At 37.5% G+C, this 24782-nt stretch overlaps 1 protein-coding gene across 1 annotated transcript in view; it reads right to left on the bottom strand.

The window, feature by feature from the left end:
• TRHDE (thyrotropin-releasing hormone degrading enzyme) overlaps window positions 1-24782 on the bottom strand; it is a 798400-nt gene that overhangs the window by 499393 nt on the left and 274225 nt on the right. The window contains exon 3 of the mRNA XM_006871614.1: window positions 8500-8626. Coding sequence (XP_006871676.1) covers window positions 8500-8626 — 127 coding nt within the window. The remainder of the gene's footprint in view (window positions 1-8499; window positions 8627-24782) is intronic.

Genomic DNA, 24782 nt, shown 5'->3' with positions numbered 1-24782 from the left:
ATTCATGGTTAAATCTAATATACACTGAGTAACATACACATTTTGCTTTTTAGTATAGTCTTAGAAATGTATAGTATGTAATAGTTACTAAATGCCTTAACATAAAGACCTAAATGTCTATTTTATTATTGATCAAGGGAAAATTCCTTGCTAAAGTGTATAAAAATGCTTATTAAATACTGAAGTCACTCTACTCATTTTAATAGGATTTGGTTTTGTTTTAGCGTAAGGGAGTGGGCCTTTTGTTGTTTTCAGGTATCTTTGAGTAGGTTCTAACCAATAGTGACTCTCAGTACAGGAGAACAAAGCATTACCCAGTTCTATCAGTTCTATGCCATTTGCACAATCTTTCATATTTTGGAGCCCATTGTTGCCATCACTATGTCAATCCATCTCGTTGAGGGTCTTCCTCTTTTTCTCTGACCCTAGGTTTATCAATCAGGATGTAATTTTTCTAGGCACTGATTCCTCCTGATGTTGTTAAATGCTGTCAAGTCGGTTCTGGCTTATAGTGACCCTATACTGAGTTTCTAAGAACTTGATCTGCCAACCTTGTGGCTCACAATCCAGTACTTATCCTACAGCGCCACCTCAAGAGTCAAAAATGCTTATAGTCTCTTCATTCTCCCTCTAAGGAACATTCTGACTGGACTTCTTTCAACACAGAGCTGTTGGTTCTTCTGGCTGTCCATTCAGTATTTTTTGCCAACAACATAATTTAAATGCATCAAATCTTCCCAGGCTTCCTTATCCATTGTCCAGCTTTTGAATGCCTGTAAAACACCTGAAAATGCCATAGTTAGTCCTCAAAGTGATGTCTTTGCTCTGTAACACTTTAAGGAGGTCTTTAGAAGCACAGTTGCCCAGTGTAGTACATCCTTTAACATCTTGACTGTTACTTTGGTGGGTGTTGATTCTGGATCCAAGTTAAATGAAATTCTTGACAATTTCAATCTTTTCTTTCTTTCTTATTTTTTGTGTTTTATGTGATAGTTTACATGGGAGAACATTAGCTTTACATTCATCTTATCATATTTCATTTCATTGCAATGATTACAATCCCTTCCATGCATCATCAACAACCAAAGGGTACACCCTGCAAGTCTGAACCCCTGCCACCAGCACACAGCCCCTCTCTCTCCCTGAGTCCAGAGTCCCCAGCCACTACATCTCTTCACATCATCTCAAACTTTTCTTGATTGATGTTGTTTATTGGTCCAATTCTAAGGATTTCTGGGGTTTTTTGTTTTGTTTTGTTTTGACATTGAGGTGTAATTCATACTGAAAACTGTAGCCTTTGATCAGCATCAATACTTCAAGTCCTCTTCACTTTAGCAAACAATGATGTGGGGGTTAGAAACACATCAAAGTATTTTCCACTGAAACTAATGATAACTGATTTTTTAGTTCATATGAAAAAATCACATTATGAAGAGTTCTATAAAAATATATGACCTAAGCTAACATAGTACTATATTTGTATCCTATAAAATATTGGTGCTTAATTGTATTCCATAATTATATTCTATCTCTCAATTCATTTACTACTGTAAATATCACGTTGCCCCCTTAACAAAATCACAATCTCCCTGAAGGCAGAAATTCTTGTTACAAAATACCAGTTTTACCTCTAAAGTGGCAGCACTGTGCCAGGTGGGTAATGAATTCTTGAAGTCCTGAAAAGAAGTAATCAAGCAAAACACTCTATGAGACTTACTGATTTGCAAATTATAGAGCAGCAGCAAAAGGAAATAGAAAGCTATCTGCCATAATTAATGAAATCTAAATAGGTTGAATAACAAAATATTTCCCTACCACTCTGAGTCATTTTATCCGTCACCTAATTAATTTACAAAACATCCATGATGAAAATACATTTGGTGATGAAATTACAAGTTATAATATATTTAGAAATGTGGGGTTTTTTTCTCCTTTTACATTTCCAAATTTTCTCCAAATTTACTTGTCACATCGCTAAGAAATTCCTAACAAAAAAACTTCTGTTATTCCCTGAAGTCAGACAGTCTGAGTTTGAAATTCCAGATCCCACTAATTATTCCTGTGTACTATTATATCTGGACACCTTCCTTAGTCACCAAATGCCTAGGTTTTCTCATCTGGAAAATGAGAAAATAATAGGGACTACCTCCAAAGGCGAAGACTAAGTGGGTTCGAATGTACTAAGCCTTTAGGATTGGCTCACATATAGTAAAAGTGATATAATTATTTGTTGCTGTTAAAATATGTGTTTGAGATAAGTGGAGAGGGGTCCATTTAATTATTTCCATTTCTACTACATTCTTTTAAAGCAGCACTCCATGTTTCTGAGAGTTCTCGTAAAAACAAAACAAATAGAAAGAGAATGGCTTGCTGTATTTTATCAAGTAGATTGTGCATCTCTAATTACAATTTAACAGCAAGAAAAAGAAAATTTCTGTCAACCTCATATAGTTTTGTTGTTGTTATCAAGTGCTGTCAAGTTGGTTCTGACTCACAGTGACCCTGTATAGGGTTTCCAAAGAGTCACTGGTGAGTTTGAACTGACAACCTTGCAGTGCAAACCGACCTTGCAGTCCAGCACATTAACCTGCAGTAACATACCAGGACTCCACCTAGCTATAATTTAATACCTAACTTAATAAAGATTTAACCAAATTCTCATACAGCTAACATCTACAATCTGTTTTGGATTAAAAACATTAAAGTTGTATCTTTGTATATTGTTGTAGTTAAGTGTCAACCTTGTGGTTTAAACCAATTATGCAGTCCAGCATGTTAACACACAACACCCCACTGAGACTCCTCTTTGTATATTAAGGGAAACAAATTATAATCCCAACAGCAAGTATCAGAATTCCTCTTAGGAAAGAAACTATCCTGATAGACCATTTGGTGTGAAAATTCAAATCTTTAAAGATGAGCAAGGGAGAAGCCAAAATAGAGAAAGCAGTGCCTTGACTACTACAAATAGAAAAGAATTTTGGAAAGGAGAAAAAGTAAAGAAAGAAGGTATTTCAGAGTTTATGACAGGACATCAAAATGACTTTTAAGAAAAGGTTTTTAATCTCAAGGTTTATAAATATGATTTTTAAAAAATATTTTAAGGTTATATTGTGGTAATATAACATCCCCACCTGCACACAACCCCTTCAGTCAGTGCTTCGGTAAAACCAGGTCAACTAGCGAAAAGCTTACTGTTTTCTAATGTGTTTTAAATTTTGGTTTTCTTATAGAAAGAAGCATACAAAAGCTTTCAAATGTTTAGATCAGGAAAGCTGTGGACAACATTTCAGAGAATGAGTATTCCAGAACACCTAATTGTGCTCATGAGGAACCTGTTCATAGCCCAAGAGGTGGTCAATAACTGGTTGAAAATCAGGAAAGGTGTGTGCCAAGTTTGTACTCTTTCATACTTATTCAATCTGTAGGCTGAGCAAATAACCCAAGAAACAGGATTACATGAAGAAGAATGTGGCATCAGGATTGGAGGACAACTCATTAACAATCTATGATAGTCTCATGATACAACCTTGCTTACTGAAACTGAAGAGGACTTACTGATGAAGATCAAAGGCCACAGCCTTGGAACAGGTTGCATCTCAATGTAAAGAAAACAAAATTCCTCACCCTTGGGCCAATAAATAACATCATGATAAATGGAAAAGAGTGAAGTTGTCAAAGACTTCATTTTGCAGTAAAAAAATCAAACAATGTATTGCATTAGGCAAATATGCCCACATAAAACCTCTTTAAAGTGTTCAAGAGCAAAGATGTCAGTTTGAGGACTAAAGTATCTTGTTATTTTCAGCAGACTCATATGCATGTGAAAGTTGGACAATGGCTTAAAAAAAAAAAAAAAAAAAACTGTAGAAGAACTGATGTCTTTGAGATAGGTGTTGGAGAAGAATATTAAAAGGAGCATGAACCACCAGAAAAATAAGCAAATTTGTGTTGGAAGGAGTACAACCAGAATACTCCTTACAAACCAGAATGAAGAAACTTGGTCTCGCATACTTTGGATATATTATCAGGAGAGACCAGTCCTTGGAGAAGGACATCACATTGGTAATATAGAAGGACAGAGAAATAGAGAGAGACCCCATTTAGATGGATTGGTACAGTGGCAGCAACAATGAGCTCAAACATAGCAGCAACTGTGAGGATGGTGCAGGGCCCGCTGGGAATTTCTTCTGTTTGACATCGGATTGCTATGGGTTGGAACCAACTTGATGACACCTATGAAGAACAACAAGAGAAAGAGGCAAGTTCCACATTTCATTTGACATGGTTTGGAAAAAGACAGGCCTATAAGGTAAGGATGCTCTCAGTTCAGCAGAAACCATTCTCATCCAGAAGTGTGTTTTTAAAACAGAAGCCTTTCTCACTCTCCTCCTAGTCTAAAAGCCTTGCACTGGAAATTTGCAGAAATGGTGACTCTTGGCTTATACTCATTGTTTCTAGACTCTACCACCACCCATTCTCTCTCTCTCTTTTAATGTTTTATTGTGAATTATGTGATAGTTTACATGGGAGACCATGAGCTTTACATCCATCCTATCGTATATTGTTTCATTGCCATGGTTACAATCCCCTCCATGCATCATCAACCAACCAAAGGGTATACCCTGCAAGCCTTCCCCCCGCACCCCCAGTCGTCAGCACACAGCCCCTCTCCCTCTCTGGATCTCAATTCCCCAGCCACTCCATCTCTCCATGTCATCGTCTCTGCCTCCATCTCTGGCATCATGGCTTCTCTGGGTAGGGTCCTGCTCTCCACTCTTGTCCTTGATGGTACCAGGGACCTCCATGCCTAGACTGCAAAGTCAGCCACTCCCCTTCTTTTGCTACAAAACATTTTCAACCCTCACAGTCAGTCCTGATAGCAAATATTCATGATTGTACCACACGAGTGCCATCCCTATCTCCTTTCATCAGCCCCGCCCAGACAGATTGGATACTACCTAGTGGAAATTCTACCTTCCTCTGCACCTAGGAGCATCCCGGTCTCTCCACATCCTTGCTAGCATTTATTGTCCTCTACTTTTTTAAATTTTTTTCTGTTATTGTTGGTGTGAGATGATATCTCATTGTTTTGATTTGCATCTCTCTAACTGAGTCCTAAGGAGCTCTGGTAGCGAAGTGGTTATGAATCGGGCTGTGAACCACAGGGTCAGCAGTTTAAAACTACCAGTTGTTCCATGGGAGAAAGAAGAGGTGTTCTGATCCCGTAAAGATTTACAGCCTCGGAAACCCTGTATAGGGTCGCTGTGAGTCGGAACTGACTCCACGGCACATAACAACAACAACAACAACCATACATGGAACTCTGGTTGCATAGTGGTTATGAATCGGGCTGCGAACCAAAAGATCAGCAGTTTGAAACTATTGAAACATTGCACTAACTCTTCCACTCATTTGAGTTTTTTGCTTAAAAATCACCTTCCCAACAAAGACTTCTGTGATAGTCCATTGAAAACCTTCAGACTCATTTACAACACCCCACCTTGTCATGCTATAGATAAGCACTGGACTGCTAACTACTTGGTTCATGGTTCAAATCTATCTACTGCTTCTCAGACCCCTATACAGGTTTGCTATGATTCAGAACGACTTGGCAGCATTTAACAACAATATATTCTTTCTGTTTATCTTTTTGCACTGGATTGATAACTACAAAATTGGTAGTTCAACCCTACCCACTGTTCTCAGAAACCCTATGTGAGGTTGCTATGAATTGGAACCAACACAATGGCACACACCTACAACAGCCTATTTTTAATAGCACTTATCTCTCTGATTTGTTACACATTTCACTTGTTGCTTTAACATGTCTCCACTTAATATAATGCAAGTCTTAGGAGAGAAATAACATTTGCCTTTTTAACTTATTCTCGATTATCCCCCCATCACAAGTAGCTCTGGTAGCATAGTGGTTATGAATCTGGCTGTGAATCTCAAGGTCAGCAGTTTGAAACTATCAGCTGCTCTGCAGGAGAAAGATGGGGCTCTCTGCTCCCGTAAAGATTTACAGCCTCAGAAACCCTGTTCAGGGTGGCTATGGGTTGGAATTGACTCAAAGGCACTTAACAACATCCCCCCATCACATAGAAAAGTGTCTCTAACATAGTAAGCACTCAATAAACACCTACAAATAAATGAAGGAGAGGGAATTAAGAAAACAGCAAGGGATGAAGGACAGAAGAAAGAGTTGAATAGGACTTGGATTCATCTTAGAGAGATCTAAAGGGTCAAGATAGCCATAGCTTTATCAAGAATGCAACTATATTGATCACCAATAAAAACTGAATTGATACCTGTAAAAAAAAAAAATTCAAAAATATAATTCACAATGTATAACAGAAGTTAAATCATTTTCAAAATGCTTCTGTTATTAAGGGATTTAATGCAGGAGCTTATGTAAGAAGTGTACTTATAAATCTATTAACATAAAGACATAAATATCTATTATTGTCCTTAAGTGACCTCAACTTGTTTCTGACTCATAGCAACCCTGTATAGTGTTTCCGAGGAGCAGCTGGTGGGTCTGAACTGCTGATCTTGTGGTTAAACATCTAGTATTTATCCTACAATGCCTCACCAGGACCTCTAAATAGCTGTTGTTATTAAGTGCTGTTGAGTGTGTTCCAACACATAGCTACCCTGTATAGGGTTTCCAAGGAGTGGCTGGTGAATTTGAACTGCTGACCTTGTGGTGTAGTACTTATCCTACAGTGCTACACCAGGACTCCTAAATATCTATTGACTCATAAAATATGTAGGACTTTAAGAAATTTAACAAAGCATATGAACTGTGGTAACTCCCCAACACACATAAAAAGGTGTCTGTTGGGGTTCATTAAATCATTCAATTGTAGTTACCATAGGGCAGGTTAACAAGTAATAGGAACTGTGAACAAAGCTCTTTTCTACAGAAGAAGACTACATGGTTCAGTTGTGAGTGAAACAGAGGAACAGAAATGCTTCTTGCTTCAAGCTGACAGTTACAAGGAACCCCCTGAAGTTGTAAATTGAGTTCCTCTGCTAATTGCTGGTCTGAAGGAGACAAAGAAAGATCCACATTTTATTTCTCTTGCTGAACTTGCAACTCCTGAATTTTACATTAGGGTCAAGCTGAGAAGTTCCAGTTTGTTTTACCTAGAATAGAGAACAGTGTCACCTCCTATGCAAATGAGGTCAGGTATGCCTTTCTGCCTTGGGTGCCTACCAGGGAGATTTCAGTCTAAGGAGGAACGTGATATAGAGGGCAAAAGAAACAAAGAAAAGAGAACAAAACATAGGACCTATTTAAAATAAAATTTTGCCTATGGATTCTAAGCGTACGTATTTCAAAATGACCACAGAATTATGTAACGTCATTCTTGAAAAGTTTGTATCACACCTATTGATAACAATATCAACTATTTTATCTACTTTCTGAACTACTCATTCATTGTAAGGCAAGTAAAGCTACACAGCAGGCAAGTACTTTAATGAAATAGGCCCAGTTCTCCCAGGAGGAGAACCTGCGGTTCAAACACTAACACTTTGATCAAGAAAGCACTTTATTCTTGCCAATGAGCAATATCTTTTATGTGGATCCTGATCAAAAATGCTCTTGGGAAGGAAAAAAGGATAGAGAGGAGGGAGGTGGGGAACAAAGGACTGTTGTGATGTAGTATTTCAAAATAGATTTCCTCAGAAGGAAACATAACTTTAGCATTTATAATGGATATACATTTTCTAACTTTTTGGAAAGTCATAGAAAAATAATGTTTCCAAAGCACACTCATTAGAATTAAGGCAATAATATTAATTCATTTATTCATTCAACCAGCAATTATTGAGCATGTATGTGTAAAAGGAAGAAATGTAAGAGCATTCATCATGAGCATCATCTCCATTAATATTGCTGTCCTCCTTCTCTAGTTTTGAGTGTATAACTATGTATTCAAAATGCGACTGAACAAAATAACCTAAGAGGTAACTAACACGTTGTGATCAAACATGTGATAATTAAGAAAGAGAAATGAATCAATGAGCACTTTCTCACTGTAATGTATTGAAGACTTCTGGGAGTCATAAAGACGTGGTTTGAAATTACAGCTCCTTCACTTAAGGACAGCCTGGATGAATAGATAACTCCATGAATCTCAGTTCTCTTACATGAAAACTGGAGTAGCAGTACCTATCCTTCATGCACTTGTGAAGGGTAAATGAGAAGGTATCAAAAACCTCATGGACAGTATATTTTCAACAAGTTTGAACTATTGTATCAGTTAGAATCTTAAACTTAAAAATTCCTTTCTTTAATCACTATGAGCACTTTGTGAAAATTATCCAGAAGCACTAAATTTCATTTACCTCTTCAGGAGAAATTCTATTTCACACTCATTGTCTCTAAAAATGCAACCCTTGAAATTTTCATGCTTCCCAAATGTGAAGTCAAGAAATCCCACTTTCAAAGAACACTTCCAATAAAATAACCAAGAAAATTCTTACCTAGTTTTGGCAAAGAATAGGGCACTTTAAAGTAGTCTTCATAAAATTCGATTAACCTCTTTGTTATATGGAGAGCATAGTCCCCAGATCCTCGCCTGATAGCATCCGGTCTTGCATACAATCGTACCTAATTAAGAATATGCATAAAAGTTACTTTAGCCTTTTGGTACTCAAGCTTTATCTTTCCTGCAAATATAAATCTACAACAAGTACTTAAAGTATGACAAAATTTCAACAATATTCTTGTTCATGTTGCAAAGCATTCTGTAGTTGAAAGAGTAAAACTTAAACAATTGAAGTAACCAAGTTGAGCAAGTTACCATTTCTTCACTTGACAAGATGACATGCAGAACATTTATACACCTTGCATCAAAATAAATATTCAAAGTTATCACTCACATGTGCAGCTAGAGATATGAAGGTGTGGTGGATTAGTATAATGGGTCCCTGACTATGCTGAAAGTACACAGGATATGGTGACTCCACAGGAGAGAAAATTCATGGTTTGTTAAAGGCAAGCTTTGAAAGTATTACAAAGCTGAGCAAAAATTTAATTTATGCTTCCTTCTTTTCTTTGGAAACAACTGTCTTTATTCCCAATATGCAAACTAGGGATAGAAAATTCTTTTAAGTATATACAGGATCTCCATTCTGGAAAGCTGTCTGCAACTGCTCCCAGCTTCAAAACCAGCTGAAGTAATTCATATTTCTAACACAAACCGGATACTTAATATTGATTTTTTAAATCAAGCGTTATATATTATCTAGTCCTTAGCCAAGAAAATTCCTAAGGCAAGTAACATAAAACTGAACAAAACTAACAATTGTTCAGAAAAGGTTAAAATGAGATTAGTTTTCATAAAGCTTTCATAAAGCTATCCAGCATCTTTTTTTCCAAAGGCTAAATCTATTTTTCACAGATGTGGTCCCTAATCCTCATATCAATTGTGTGAATAAGAAATATGTGTTTTGTGAGTAGTCGAGAGCACAGTGGCCTGGGAGTTGAATTGTAGTCCTACTCTGCCACTAAAGAAGCTGGGTGATATTGAACAAATTACTTAACTTGTTTGGGGCTCAAATTTTCTCATTTATAAAATAAAGGTGTTGGCCACCAGATGGTTTCTAAAGTGCTTTTCCATTCTAAAACACAGTATTCTCAATCTCATTTTATGTATGAGGGGTTTGTTTTTTTATTTTCCTTTTTTAAATTACTATGAACATAAATATTTTAGTCAGTATGTGGAAATGGGCATCTATATTCAGCATGAAGACAAAGGAAAGCTGTACTCAATCAGAGAATCCTAACATTTGATTACACAATGAACTCTTTAATGTCCATGTTAAAAGGAGAGAAAAAAAAAAGTTATGATTGAGATGCTTTCAACCCCTCGTAGCCTCATATGTTCTAGAGTAGAACTACTGGTCCAGAGGGTTATCTTGGCTGTAATCTTTATGAAAGCAGTTCACCAGATCTTTCTTCCAGAGACATGCTGTGTGAGTTCCAACACCAATCTTAGGTTTGCAGCTGACTGCATACCATTTGTGCAACCCAGAGATGTGTGTAATCAAAAAGTGTAGAAAGTCCAGGAAAATGCATTTTGACTTTAGCTTAGAAAGAGCTGTAATCCAGTAAAATATTTACCAAATAACATATTTACAACAAAAATGGCTAGAAGAAACATAAGCCTTTCCCATCAATCAATTCTACCAGTCAGTCAAGCTATCTGCAATAAATTCAATAACAATTATTTACTAAAATTGTGAAGCTACTTCTCACCCAGCAACTAAATCAAATATCAAATTTGTTCAGTCACCTACAGTTTTAGGTGGCAATCCTATAAAACCAAAACTGTCAAGAGAGTCCATCAAGTGAAACTTGACACTCTTGACATTCTTAAAGAGGCAGCCCTTCTGTTTCCCTGTCCCTGACATCAACTGCTCTGTAAACATTCATTGTCTTAAGTGGAGTTTCTACAAGGCAGACTGTAAAGCAAGTATGAGTCTGTGAGTGCTTTAATAAGGAGGGGTTGGAAGCAGCATAAGGAAAAGTAAAAAGTAAAGCAAGTATGATTCAGTAGTGAGTAAAGGAGCTCTGGTAGCGTAGTGGTTACGAATCGGGCTGCGAACCTTAAGGTCAGCGGTTCGAAACTACCAGCTGCTCCGCGGGAGAAAGATGAGGCTTTCTACTCCCGTAAAGATTTACACCCTCGGAAACCCTGTACAGGGTCGCTATGGGTCGGAACCGACTCGACGGCACTTAACAACAACAACAACAAAGGAGCTCTGGTAGCATAGTGGTTATGAATTGGGCTGCTAACCTTAAGGTCAGCAGTTAGAAACTACCAGCTGTTCTGTAGGAGAAAGATGAGGCTTTCTGTTCCCATAAAGATTTACATCCTCAGAAACCCTGTGCAGGGTCACTATGAGTTGGAACTGACTCCACAGTACTTAACAACAACAGTTGTTATCATGACTAATTGAAACTGTCACAACTCTAAAGGTAGATGTTCTATAACAAAAAGGGAGGAGTAGTTAATTTTACAGTCCAGAAACAGAAGACCAGAGTATTATCAAGGGAGAAGAGCATGAGCAGAAAATGGGATCCTATCCAGAGAAGGAGCGACACCAGAGATGGAGGCAGAGATGAGGACATGGAGAGAGGGAGCAGCTGAGGACTGTAGACTCATGGAAAAAGAAAGAATGAGTGCTGGCGGCCAGGAGGCAGGCTTGCAGAATGTGCTCTTTGGTTGTTTAAATTATTATACATTCCTGAGTGGTTTTTTTTGTACATCCCCCCAAACAAACAAACAAACAAACAAAAACATTAGGAATAGAAGCAAATACTATTGAATGATGATGCACAGAGGGGATTGTAATCATTGCAATGAAATGAAATGATGAGTGTAAAACTGGTGCTCTCCCATGTAAACTATCACTCAATTTAAAATAAAAACTTTAAAAAAGTCAAGCAAGGATGAAATTTCAGGGGAAGTCTTCAACTCAGACTGATCCCACAGAGGCCTCTAGAGTATAAATTACACTGGACAGTTTGTCCCAAAGGATTGCTTGACTTCCATAATCCTGCACCTGTCAATCACTGGTTGCTCTTGGTCAAGGGGAAGGCATAAAATCCCAGGTACTTTTGGTTCTTGAAGCATCCAGGCACTGTATCTCCAACTCATTAGTGCCATCTCATAGCAACATTGTATAGAGTTTCTGAGAAGCAGCTACTGGGTTTGTCATTCAACATATTTACTTAGTATCTGTTTTGTGCCATCCTCTGGGCTAAGTACGTTCTCTAAGTAAATGTAGTCCCAAACACTAATGAGAAAAAATTCATTGAAGATATAAACGCCATTCTTAAAAAGCTTACCATTTATTGGATAAGATAATATTGTACTTGCAACATATACCATATGATTGGTAAAACAGAAATGGTAAATGGATAGTAAGGAAAAATGGATACCGTTCAGAAGGTTCAAAGTGAAATAACTAACAAATTCATATTAAAATTAAAATCAAGACCACTACAAAATGTTGGAGCAAGGGTCATTGATTTTACTCCTAGGGAGCTTCATTGATTTTGGTGGAAATACAGCCATTTTCAGGAGCTCTGGTAGCGTAGTCGTTATGAATCGGGCTGCTAACCACCCTCGGGAGAAAGATGAGGCTTTCTGATCCCGTAAAGATTTATAGCCTTGGAAACCCTGTACAGGAGGGTCGCTATGAGTCAGAACTGACTCCACGGCACATAGCAACAACAACAACAGCCATTTTCATCAGTCAACACCACTAGTCATCAAGTTATCTGTAGGACTAAACAAGAGAAACATGATTAAGTCAATCTGTTAAGATTTTGGGGATCTAATATAAGAGAGAAGATAAAATATACACACACTCAGTACAGTGTCTTCATTTGTTCACTAAAATATTTATTGCATGCTGGCTGTGTGCCAGGATTGTTATAGAGAAAGAGCAACAACAACAACAAAAAAAACCCTAAAAAATGAGCAGGATATTTATACTCACTATCATGGGTTGGAGTGTGTCCCCCCAAAATATTAGCCAAGTGTTAACTTGGCTAAGATATAATTCCCAATATTGTATGGATATTCTCTGTTTTGTGATATAATTATCTTATAGTTTGTGATGTGTTGTAACCTTGACTTCTACATGCTAATGAGACAGGATTATTGCTGTTAGGTGTTGTACAGTTGGTTCCAATTCACAGCAAGCCTATGCTCAATGTAACACTGTGCCATTCTCACAATTATGCTTAAATTCATTATTGCCAATGTGTTAATCCATCTTGTTGACAGTACTTCTTTTTCAATGACCCTGCACTTTACCAAGCATGATGTCTTTCTCCAGAAACGGATCCTTTCTAACAACATGTCCAAAGAATTAGAGAAGTCTAGCCATCTTCATTTCCAAGGACCAAGACAGATTTATTTGTTCTTCTGGCAGTTAATGATACTTTCAATATGTTTTGTCAGCACCACAGTTCAAATGCATCAGTTCTTGTCTGATCTTCCTTATTCATTGTCCAGCTTTCACATGCGTATGAGGTCATGCTGTGGGCTAATGAGCTGGACTGCAAACTCAGTTTGAACTGCAAGGTCAGCAGTTCAAGCTCAGAAACCCTATAAGGGTGACTATGGGTCAGAACCGACTAGACGGCACTTAACAACAACAAAAAACCTAGCATGGCTTGTGTAAAACATACATTCTTCTTCAAATTGATATCTTTGCTTGGGACTTCATTTACTTATATCTTTGCTCATTAAAACATCAAAGAAGTCTTTTGTAGCTTATCTTTGAATTCTTGCCTAATGCTTCCGGGAGTGTTGATTAAGGATCGAAACAAAATGAAGTCTCTGACAACTTCTATCTTTTCTCCATTTATCATGATATTATTTATTGATCAAGTTGTGAGGATTGTTGTTTTCTTTACATTGAGGGTGCAGTCCATATGGTATTTTAAGTTCTCTTGGCTTCCAGCAAGTAAACTCATGTCATCTGCATGTTCCAGGTTGTTACTGAGTCTTCCTCCAATCCTAATGCCACGTTCATCTTCATATAATTATTTGGACAGCATACAGATTGAATAAATATGGTGAAAGAATACAGCCCTGAAGCATACCTTTCCTGATTTTAAACCATTCAGTATCCTCTTGTTCTATTCAACAACTACCTCTTTGTCTATGTACAGATTCTTCATGAGCACAATTGTTTTATAATACCCATTCTTCACATGTTACCCACAGTTTTTTATGATTCAAATAGTCTAATGACTGCATATTCTGCAAAACCCAATAAGCATCTTTCTGGTATTCTTTGCTTTTAGACAAGATCCATCTGATGTCAGCAATGATATACCTCACTCTACATCCTTTTCTGTATCTCGCTTAAAATTCTAGCAGCTCCCTGCTGATGTACTGCTATAAAGTTTTCTTAATTATCTTCAGCAAAATTTTACTTGTGTGTGATATTAATGACATTGTTCCATGATATCCACATTCCACATACTCTTTGGAATGAGTACAAATATAGGTCTCTTCCAATAGGTGGCAAGGTAACTACCTTCCACATTTCTTGGTATATAGAGTACTGCCAGCACTTCATCAATATGTTGAAACATTTCAATTTGTATTTCATCAATTGCTGGAAATTTGATTTCTGCCAGTGCCTTCAGAACAGCTGGGACATCTTTACTCAGTGTTATTGGCAGTTGATCATATGCTACCTTCTGAACGGTAAACATAGACAATTATTTTGCTGCAGTGACTCTATATTCCTTTTACCGTTTGATGCTTCATACATCATTGAATATTTTGTTCATAGAAATTTTCAATATTACAACCTGAGAATTAAATTTTTCTTCATTTCCTTCAATTTGAGAAATGCTGAGTGTATTCTTCCCTTTTAGATTTCTAACTCCAGGTCTTTTCATACTTCATTATAATACTTGTCTGGGTCTTCTGGAATTGCCCTTTGGAAATTTCTGTTCAGCAAATTTACTTCTTCAAATCTTCCAGTTGCTGTAACTGTACTATGTTCAAGAGCAAGGTTCAGAGACTCTTCTGACTTCCACGTTGGTCTCTTCTTTCTTCCTTCATTTATTTATTTTTTCAATCTTTTTCTTGTGAATTGAATGAAGGTTTACAGAGCAGATCATCAGTTTTATATTTTTTTAAAAAATCATATACTTTGCTTCATCTCAATGATTGTAACCCCCTCCATAAAACAATAGTTAGCCCACTTCCTCCCCATGGTTTTTTATTTCCATTTCACCCTCCTTCCCATTCCTTCTGGAACTTTGTCTTCAGGTAAATGGTATCTTTTTTTATCTTGAATTATTGACCATTCCTTGGTGAGTGTACCTTACTAGCGTTGCTGTCCCTCTAGCTACTGCTTAGTTGAAACTTGGGTCAGGAGGGTAGTTCCATTCTAGACCTGAAGGGTGGCCATGAGTCACAGTCTCGGGTTAATTTAATCTCTTTCTGACCAGTAAGCCCACTTTTTTTTAAATAATTTTGAGATTTTTCCACATTGTCTCCCACTTTATCCAAGACCTTCTAATAGAATCCCTTCAGTGTTGTTGGGAGTGGTAGCTAGATGTCTTTTAGTTCTTCTAGGCTCAGTGTCATAGAGACTGATGTTCATTCAGGTGTACCATTATCAATTAGTGAACTAATTGGTCCCAGGTATCTTCAATTTCCATCACTCGTCTTTCTTACACACAGGAAAAAACAATATAGTTGCACCTCAGATGGGCACTTGTGAGCTCTTACAATACCAGTTGTTGTTGTTAAGTGCCGCCGAGCCGGTTCTGACCCAAAGTGATCCTGTATGGGGTTTCCAAGAAGTAGCTGGTGAGCTGGAACTGCCAGCTTTGTGGTTCAAACTAACTATGCAGTCCAGCCCATTAACACACAGCACCACACCAGGAGTTGTTACTCACCAAAGTTCTTCCTGGCCGTTTGCTTTTTCCACGGATGATGTTCTTGATGTTATCCCACAACTCCTCTGTTCTTCAGTCATTAGTGTCTAATGCTTCAAATGTGTTCTTGACTGGTCTCTAAATTCTGATTGGGTATTCTCAAGGTCAGATTTTAGCTATCAAGAAACTGTTTTAATTTTCTTCAGTTTCAGCATGAACTTGTGTATGAGCAATTGATGGTCTGTACCACAGTCTGCCCCTGGTCTTGTTTTGGGTGATGATATTGAACTTCTCTATTGTTACTTCCCACAAAGTAGTCAGTTTGATGCCTGTGTATTCCATTTGGTGAGGTCCATGTATATAGACACCTTTTATGTTGCTGAAAAAAAGATATTTGCAGTGAATAATTCACTGGACTTATAAAATTCTGTCATGCAATATCCAGTATCCTTTCAATCAATAAGGCCATATCTTCCAAATACCAATCTTTCCCCCCAACTGTCTCATTCCAATCACCAGTAGTCATCAATATATCTTGATTGCATTTTGATCAATCTCAGACTGAATAAGTTAGTAAAATTCTTCAATTTCATTATCACTGGTGTGTAGTGAATTAGCTAATGTTTCTTCTAGCTGTTGTCTATGTTGTTGTTGTGAAATGCCATCCAGTCGGTTCCGACCCATAGCAACCCTGTTTAGAGTTTCCAAGGAGCAGCTGGTGAGCTTGAACTGCCAACCTTGCAGTTCAAACAGCTTTGCAGTCCGGCGCATTAACCAACAGCGCCACACCAGGACTCCAGCTGTTGTCTATAAATCCCACTAAATAACGTTTCTGCCCCACTGGGTCTGAATACGAGAATATAGGAGAACATACTGATAGGATGATATGATTTAGTTGTGGGTGTTAGCAGAGTTAATTATAATTACAAAAACTTGAAACTTGAGCATGCATTTAAAAGGAGGGTCTCAGAAGCAGAAGTAGGGCTTCTCACTACCATCAGTGAAAAAGAACTAGGAGGGAAGTATATCCTTTGGGGCCTGCAATTCCTGTGCTTTGAACTTCCTTGATACAAGGACAGAAAGCCATGACAACTGAGGAGTGGCAGCAGCAAAACCAAGAAACAGCATGAGACAAGAGCATTGTATATCTCAGTCCACATAGCAAGTAAGGGTAAGTGACTTTGGGCATGAAATTTGGCTTGTAGAGTGGGGTCCTGCCAGGCGCTTTAGTGTGGGAGCTAGGTTTGCTGACCCATGGACCTAAAGCCATGTGCTTTCAGGCTGAGGCTTATGGTGGCACAGTGTGTCCTATGAGCATTTATCAACAGCTGAATGGAACAACTGTGAATTTTTTTACCACGAATTGTAAACTGTGAATTTCCCGAATAAACCCTGAGTTTATTATAGTTTGAGCTCTGTGTGGCCACTGAATGGATTACTAAACACAGTGGATTAGAGAGTGTTGTGGGAGGAACAATTTCGTTCATTTTTTTTTGCAATTGACTTTAGTGTTTTGTGCATAATATTGGTACTAACTGACCTTCCTTATAAGCATAGTGATATTGTCTTATCACAGACAACATTGTGTGTTTTTCTCCCTTTATTATTTAATTGCATGGAAACATTTAGAACTAATTAAGATTTACATCTTCTTTTAAGAACTCTTACCTGCCAAAGTTAAATGTCAGAGTTCTTTGGCAACTTGGCAAGGGAGAATACTATATAGTTCATAAATTTAACACCATAGGTGCCTGTTCTAGAAAAAGTTGCCAGATCCATTTCCTGGATTTGACAAGTTGAGCATTTTCCAACAAATTGTTAGATCAAATGCTGAGGTTCCTTGAAACATTTTCATTGCTTGGCTTCTATATTACTTTTTCTTTTGCCTCATTGTTGTTGAATGATGCCAAGTCAGTTTCAACTGTATAGGGATTCTGAGGAGTGCCTGGTGGGTTTGAACTGCCAATTTTGTGGCTCACAGTCCATTGCTTATCCTAGTTCCTCCTCACTCTTCTCGTTGCTTAAAGTTGGAGGGCCCAGGTTCCAGTTTATAGACTTAATTCATAAATTGTCTCAACTTGTTGTTGTTGTTATGTGCCATCGAGTCGGTTCCGACCCATAGCGACCCTGTATAGCACCTTGGTAATCACATCTAGTCTCATGATTTTAAAAATTATATAAATACTGAACGTGGTGTTGAGTGCCGTCAAGCCAGTTCTAGCTGATAGCAAGCCTGCATAGGGTTTCAGAGGCCTGACTAGTGAGCTTTGACCATCGATCTTGCAATTCAAACAACTTTGCCATCCAACATATTAACCCACAGAGCCACATACCTCCCCTATAATTCCAGATTTGTACATCAATCCAGTTGCTTGTTTAACATCTCCACTCAAATATCTAATAGGCATTTAAAATCTAACATGTTTAAAAAATGAAAGCCCTGATCTCTCTCCATTCTCTCTCCCTCTCATTCATACATGCACATGCACACACATAGGCCTACCTCTCCTACAGTCTCTTCCATCTAACTTAAAGGTAATAACATCTCTCCAGTATTAGAGGATTTTAAGCCAAAAAAAGAATCAAATTAGTTTGCATTTCAGAAAGGACATAATAGTGGACTACACCTAAGTGAACTGAAGTACAGGGCTTGCTAACTAAGACTTCACAGAATGAATTAGAAAAATTACAAACATGAAGAGATCATGAGGAGAAACTTTTCAAGCATATTATAGAATTGTCTATAAATTAAAATACAGAATATGAACTTAATATACAGACAGGTCATTTAAACATGTTGGCACAGAATGACATGATTAGAATTATTTGAGCAGACTACATTAGCTTTAGTGTAGATGATTTTTAAAAGGACTAGAAATAAATGGAATGAAATGAGATAGAGAATTGCAGAAATACAGATGACAGGTAATGGTGGTTTGGTCTTGAGAGATGATAGGAGGGATGTAGAAAAATGGATAATTTATTCAAATGGCCTTAACGTTCTTTTGAACAAGTCCCTTGGTTGTAAAGTAAAGCTAATTGTAGACCCATTTTCATTTAAGAACAGTCATTCATCATATATATATACATACACATATATATACATATGGAGTTTTGGTTTGGCACTGTGGGTTAATGTGCCAGACTGCAAAGCCATTTGAACTGCAAGGTCGGCAGTTCAAGCTCACCAGTTGCTCCTCAGAAACCCTATACAGGGTCACTATGGGTCAGAACCGACTCAAGGGCACTTAAAAACAACAACAACTGATATCTTAAGAGCAGCTGGCTGGAACAACTGCACCCTGAGCATTTTCTAATCTTGTGTTGTAACGTGTTAACTTCCTAATAACCCCCATCACTGTAGCTATGTTGTTGGAGTTTTGTGTGGCCAGTGCAATGAAATATAGAAGCCAGAAAGAGTAGAGAATGAAGTCGGAGGCCTGGTATCGTTCATTTTTTTTGCAGGGTTGCTGTGAGTCGAAACCAACTTGACGGCACTTAACAACAAAACTTCCACCTAATCCTTGGTTAGAAACTAAATCTTCATAAATGTTGTTAAGTGCCGCGGAGTCGGTTCTGACTCACAGTGACCCTGTATAGGGTTTCCAAGGAGCAGCTGGTGAGCTTGAACTGCTGACCCTGAATTTCAAAATGACCTTGAAGTCCATCACATTAAGCCACAGCACCACACCAGGACTCCTTCATCAACATAGTAGTCACTAAAAAGCACCGACATGTAATTTTATTAAACCTACCTACTTTCATTTTCTGACATTCCACAGTAAGAGTGCAGTTTTTTGGATTTTTTTTTTTTAATATAAGGTTTTTATTGTGGATTGTGTAAAAGGTTGCAGGGCAGATCATGAATTTTACATTCAACAAATCATACACCTTGTTTCATTACAATGATTATAATCCCCTCCATGTACCATCAGTTACCAGTGTTTTTCTCTATTCACTTTAGCTTTCTTTCTTTTTTTTAAAAACACTCAGGCGTATATAATAATTTACACCACCAAAGGTCACATTTTGCAAATCTGCCTCCTGGCCACCAGCTCTCAGTCCCTCTCCTCCCATGAATCTAGAGTCCTCAGCTGCTCTCTCTCTCCATGTCCACATCTCTACCTCCATCTCTGGTGTCACTGCTTCTCTGGTTAAGGTCTCTCATTCCGCTTGTGCTCATCTCCTTTGATGGTCCTAGGGTCCTTTGTTTCTGTACTGTAAGATTAACCACTCCCTTGTTTTTGTCACAAGAGTAAAGATTTAAAAAGGCAAATTGCTTACCTTTTTTCCACCTGGCTTTAGCCTCTCAACAATCTTAACCAAGTTCCTCATTTAATTCAATGAAGACATTACACTAGGAATTGGCACATAGGGATTTGAGATCCAGATTTCTCACTAACTACTGTGTGGTGCCGTGGGTTAGTGCACCAGACTGCAAAGCCATTTGAACTGCAAGGTCAGTAATTCAAACTTACCAGCTTCTCCTCGGAAACACTAAACAGGGTCGCTATGGGTCGGAACCAACTCGATGGCACTTAACAACAACAGCAACTGTGTCCATGTAGGAGGCAGGGTAACTTCTCTGGATCTCAGCTCAAGGCTCCCTCCAAAGATAAGTCTGTAATTTCATTGTCTAGGAGATTGATAAATTATATGAATCTAATTTCTTCTCCTACATTTCTGCTAAATGCTATCGAGTTGGTTCTGACTCATACCAACCCTACATAAGGTTTCCAAGGAGCAGCTGGTTAGCAGTCCAGTGCTTATCCTATAACACTATACCAGGACTGCTATATAGAGAACATAATAAGGCTTTATTTTCTTCATATAGTTTTGCTACTTGACATTTTCTTACTTTTTCGAAAATACACTGTTTTAGTTACCTTTCTCCATCCTTTATGCTTAAGTATTCTTTTTGTTATGGAAACTACTCATGAACGTGATGCTTGCCTGATATTGATACTGGTTACACAGACATAGTTGTAGTAACAATATGAAATGGAAGAGGCTAGCTTTGGGGACATATTCTGTAAGATTCCCACCCTGTGGTAAATCATCATAGCAATAAGCCAAACTGTAGAAGCTACAAATTTGTGATCCCTTAGTTATACGTTCAGTGTTCTAACTGGAGTTGTGCTTCCACATTATAGGAAATGGACTTTGAATCATAAGCTGGCAGTTAAGCCTACCAACCACTCCATGGGGGAGAAAAATGAGGCATTCTGTTCCTACAAAGACTTAAAGCCTCGGAAACTATATACAACGTTGCTAGGAGTTGGAATCAACTTGACAATACTTAACAGAACACTTTAATACTCAACATAGGCTTTCTTATGGAGGTCACTGTTGGAACTGGCGGGCTATACTCTGTAGCTTCATGGGCTCTGTATTTAAAGTATATTTGTTTATTTCTTCATACGATTTTTAATTTTTTGATCACGGAAAGGGAGAAAAAAAATGCTAAAGACATCTTTCAATCGCTTTAAGTTCATCTTATTTCTAACAAAACCACAAATAGCATATAAATTTCAGATATCCTCAAGACTGAGAGTGACTGCTTAGGGAATATGTTGAGAATACTAAGAGCATATCTTAACAGCAAAATCTGTGAAACGCTTTCTGTTGTACACTTAAATATAGAAGTATTGGTGCCACATATTTGCCACAATTAGGATAGAATATTCTTTGGAAGGGAATCATAATGGAAAGTCACTCTACACAGATTTGAAATGATTTTGTCTTTGGTGGTTACACAATTTAGAGTAAGAATAGCAAAGGCTGTTAAAGGATTTCCTTTATTTATTCAGTTAATATTTAATGAGTGCCTATTAGAAAATGGTAAAGTCCCTGTTCATATACTGAGTGTCCAGAGATAAGCAAGAAACACAATTCTCCTCTTTCAAGGAGTCACAGTCTGGAGGGAAGACACAAGAACCTCTAACTGAGAATCAGAAAGTAGACCTAATTTACATTTATTTCTTAGAGAGCTCCTCTCTATAGAGATGGAGAAAACAGTGCCACAAAAACAAGGAGAAACAAATATTCAGATTCAGATTCTTAGATATAATATTGTACCTTCTCTGTAGACAAATATTTCTGATTCTTGCATGTGTTTGCTTACACAGTGTTTACATTATATTACTATAATATAATTTAATATATTATAATAGTACTGAAACATAATGCAAAAACTGTGTAAGCAAACACAAGCAAATATCAGAAATATTTTGAACCCTTTTACTAAATTTAGGAGCCTTCTAATAATTTAAAATACTTCAAAGATATTCTTACTTATATTTATGAAAGACCCATGGAATAGGTATGGAATTAAGCAGTAAATTCTTATTTTATAGATGAAGACATGAAGAGAAATTTTTCTATAGTCATTGAACTGCTTTAAAGGCCAGTGAAACTAAATCTCTCTGCCCAAAGTCTTTCTACTAGACTGCTTGAATTACTTGTTGTGTTAAAAATGAAATGTACTACTTACTGTATAATTATATGAAAAAAATGTGTAGTTACATAATACAGCAAAGGAAAAAATTACAACAGCAGTGCACCTGTTAAATAAAGACTTGAATAACATTTTATCTAATTTGACTTTTGTAATTTGGTAGTTTAAATTAAATAAACCTTCTGGCTTGCCAAGGATACTCTCTGAGAAAATTTTACACAGCAAGGGTACGTTAGTAACTTTGGTAGACAGTAATTACTTCACACCTTTAAAATATCACTATAATAACAATAACAAGTTTATTTTTCATTTGCTCTAACTGAAAAATCAGTCCCTTTAATAACTGCAAAATGACAATGTGCTGTCACTAAGTTCTTAGCCAATAAAGCTGAATTAATTCACCTACATAAATATAATTTGATTTGAGAAACCTTCATAGAAATCAATAAAACACAACAAGCCAGGGAGAAAATGTATTTTTTTTTTAACTAAACTCAAGAAAATATACTGATAAAAACATTGAAGGATATAGTAAAGAATCTAAAAACCCAATTGTGTTAGTCTCATTTAAAATTCTGAAGTATACATTTTTTTTCTCCTTAATTTGGCTAAGCACAAGGGAAATACACACAAAACATACAGAAATGGGGGGCCAATACCAAAATCAGGATGCAATAAAGTTAGAGGAGCCTGGAAGAAGGATAGGGGAGGAGCTGGCCAGACTAGACTTGTAGAAAACTATTTTGTAGGTTCATGGGCTCTCTCTACCGAAAGTGTTTGCCACATTTCTCAATAAGATTTCAACTTCTTTAAGGAGTGAATTCATCTTTTCCATTTCCCTTTGCACTTTTCACTGTGTCCAATACAATGTTTTGAACTCAACAGGGGCTGACAACATGTTGCTAACTCCCCTTACACCAATAATAAATTTTGAAGGTCTTTGTCTTCTCTACTACAAAAATACTGTTATCATAGATTGATTACATCTTCCAACTGCATTTTTCTTCAAGCAAGGAAATTTGCACTGTGACAACCTGTATAGTCTCTTCTTGTAAATCACTTCACATTTATTTAATAAGCATAGTATATTTCCCAGTTCATTATTGAGTTGATAAATTTAAATTATTAATGGGTACTTCAAAACTTCTGGGAAACTATTTTTCTAACTATACAAAGGGGATTCAAGAACTTTGTGACAAATATTCCATTATCATTTGATTACATTATTCCATGAACATTAGATGCTTTCTCATATATGTGGTAGGCTGAATATGAACCCCAAAGATAGCCACATCCTAATCCCCAGAACCTGTAACACGAAAAATGGCAAAAAGACTATAGGTGTAATTAAGGATTTTGAGATAATCCAGGATAATTTCCCTAAGTGTAATCACAAGTGTCCCTATAAGAAGAAGGCAAAGGGCATTTGACAATAAAAGACAAGAAGGTAGTGTGACAACAGAAGCAGAAAGAGTTTTTAAGATGTTACATAGCTCTGGTAGGGTAGTGGTTATGAATCGGACTGTAACCTCAGGAACAGCAGTTTGAAACTACCAGGTGTTCTGCAGGAGAGATGAGGTTTTCTGCTCCTGTAAAGATTTTACAGCCTCAGAAACTGTACAGGATCGCTATGAGTCAGAACAGACTCCATGGCACATAACTGCCACAAACCACACAACTGACTCTGCAGGATAAGCACTGGACCACAAACCACATGATCAGTGGTTCAATCCCACCACTTGCTCAGTGGGAGAAAAATTAGGCTTTCTAATTCCCACAAAAATTTGTAGCCCAGGAAACCCTATATAGGGTCATTATGAATTAGAGCCGGCTGGAGGGCAGTTAACAACTCTGCTGACATGGAAGACTGAAGAAGGGGATAAGAGTCAAGAAAGGTAGCTTTGAAAACTGGGAAGAGCTACGAGTCTCCCCCTAGAGATTTCCAAAGGATCCAGCCTACTGACAAGTTGGTTTTAGTTCTGAGACTCAGTTGGACTTCTGCTCACCAAAAGTGTTAAAATGATAAATCTGTGTTGTTTTAAGAAACTACATTTTTAATATTTGCTATGGCAGAAATAAAACTATATTAAACTATAACTTTTTGGTATTTATCTTCATGCCAGAAAATACGTCATTTGTTTATTTTATTTTCAAACTGTTTTATAGTGAATTATGTGATACATTCATTCATCCTATCATATATCGTTACATTGCCATGGTTGCAAACCCCTCCATGCATCATCAACCAACAAAAGGATATACGCTGCAAGCCTGCCCCTTGGTCATCAGCACACAGCCCCTCTCCCTCTCTGAGTCTAGAGTTCCCAGCCTCTCTTATCTCTCCACATCACTATCTCTGCCTCCATCTGTGGCATCACTGTTTCTCTGGGTAGGGTTCTACGCTCCATTCTTCTCCCTTGATGGTCCCAAGGGCTTCCGCTCCTGGACTGCAAAGTCAACCATTCCCCTCATTTTGCTACAAAAAGTCTACCTTTACATTTCAAACCCTCACAGTCAGTCCTGATAACAATTACTCACTATTGTATCACAAAAGACCTATCCCTATCTCCTTTCATCAGCCCTGCCCATACAGATTGTATACTACTCAGTGGAGTTTCTACCTTCCTCTGCACCCTCTGGATATAGGCTCCCTCTTGAAAGCTTGTAAGCCAGTCACATCTTGCCTTTGTAGCCCCCCATTTTGGGTAGCTAATATCCAAGTTGCCCATCCTTGCCTACCCAGTGTATTGAGGGAGTGGGAATGATCCTTGCTGTAAAGATTTGTTCCCTCTTTTGAGTTACTGCCTCCATAGGTGTAGGTCAAGTTCACCAAATTGTATCAGATTACTCTTTTTTTTAATGTTTTATTGTGAATTATGTGAT

This window comes from Chrysochloris asiatica, unplaced genomic scaffold, assembly GCF_000296735.1.
Source record: "Chrysochloris asiatica unplaced genomic scaffold, ChrAsi1.0 scaffold00170, whole genome shotgun sequence".
NCBI classification, from domain to species: Eukaryota; Metazoa; Chordata; class Mammalia; order Afrosoricida; family Chrysochloridae; genus Chrysochloris; species Chrysochloris asiatica.
The sequence above is the reverse complement of the archived record's forward strand: the minus strand, read 5'-3'. Positions and strand labels throughout refer to the sequence as shown.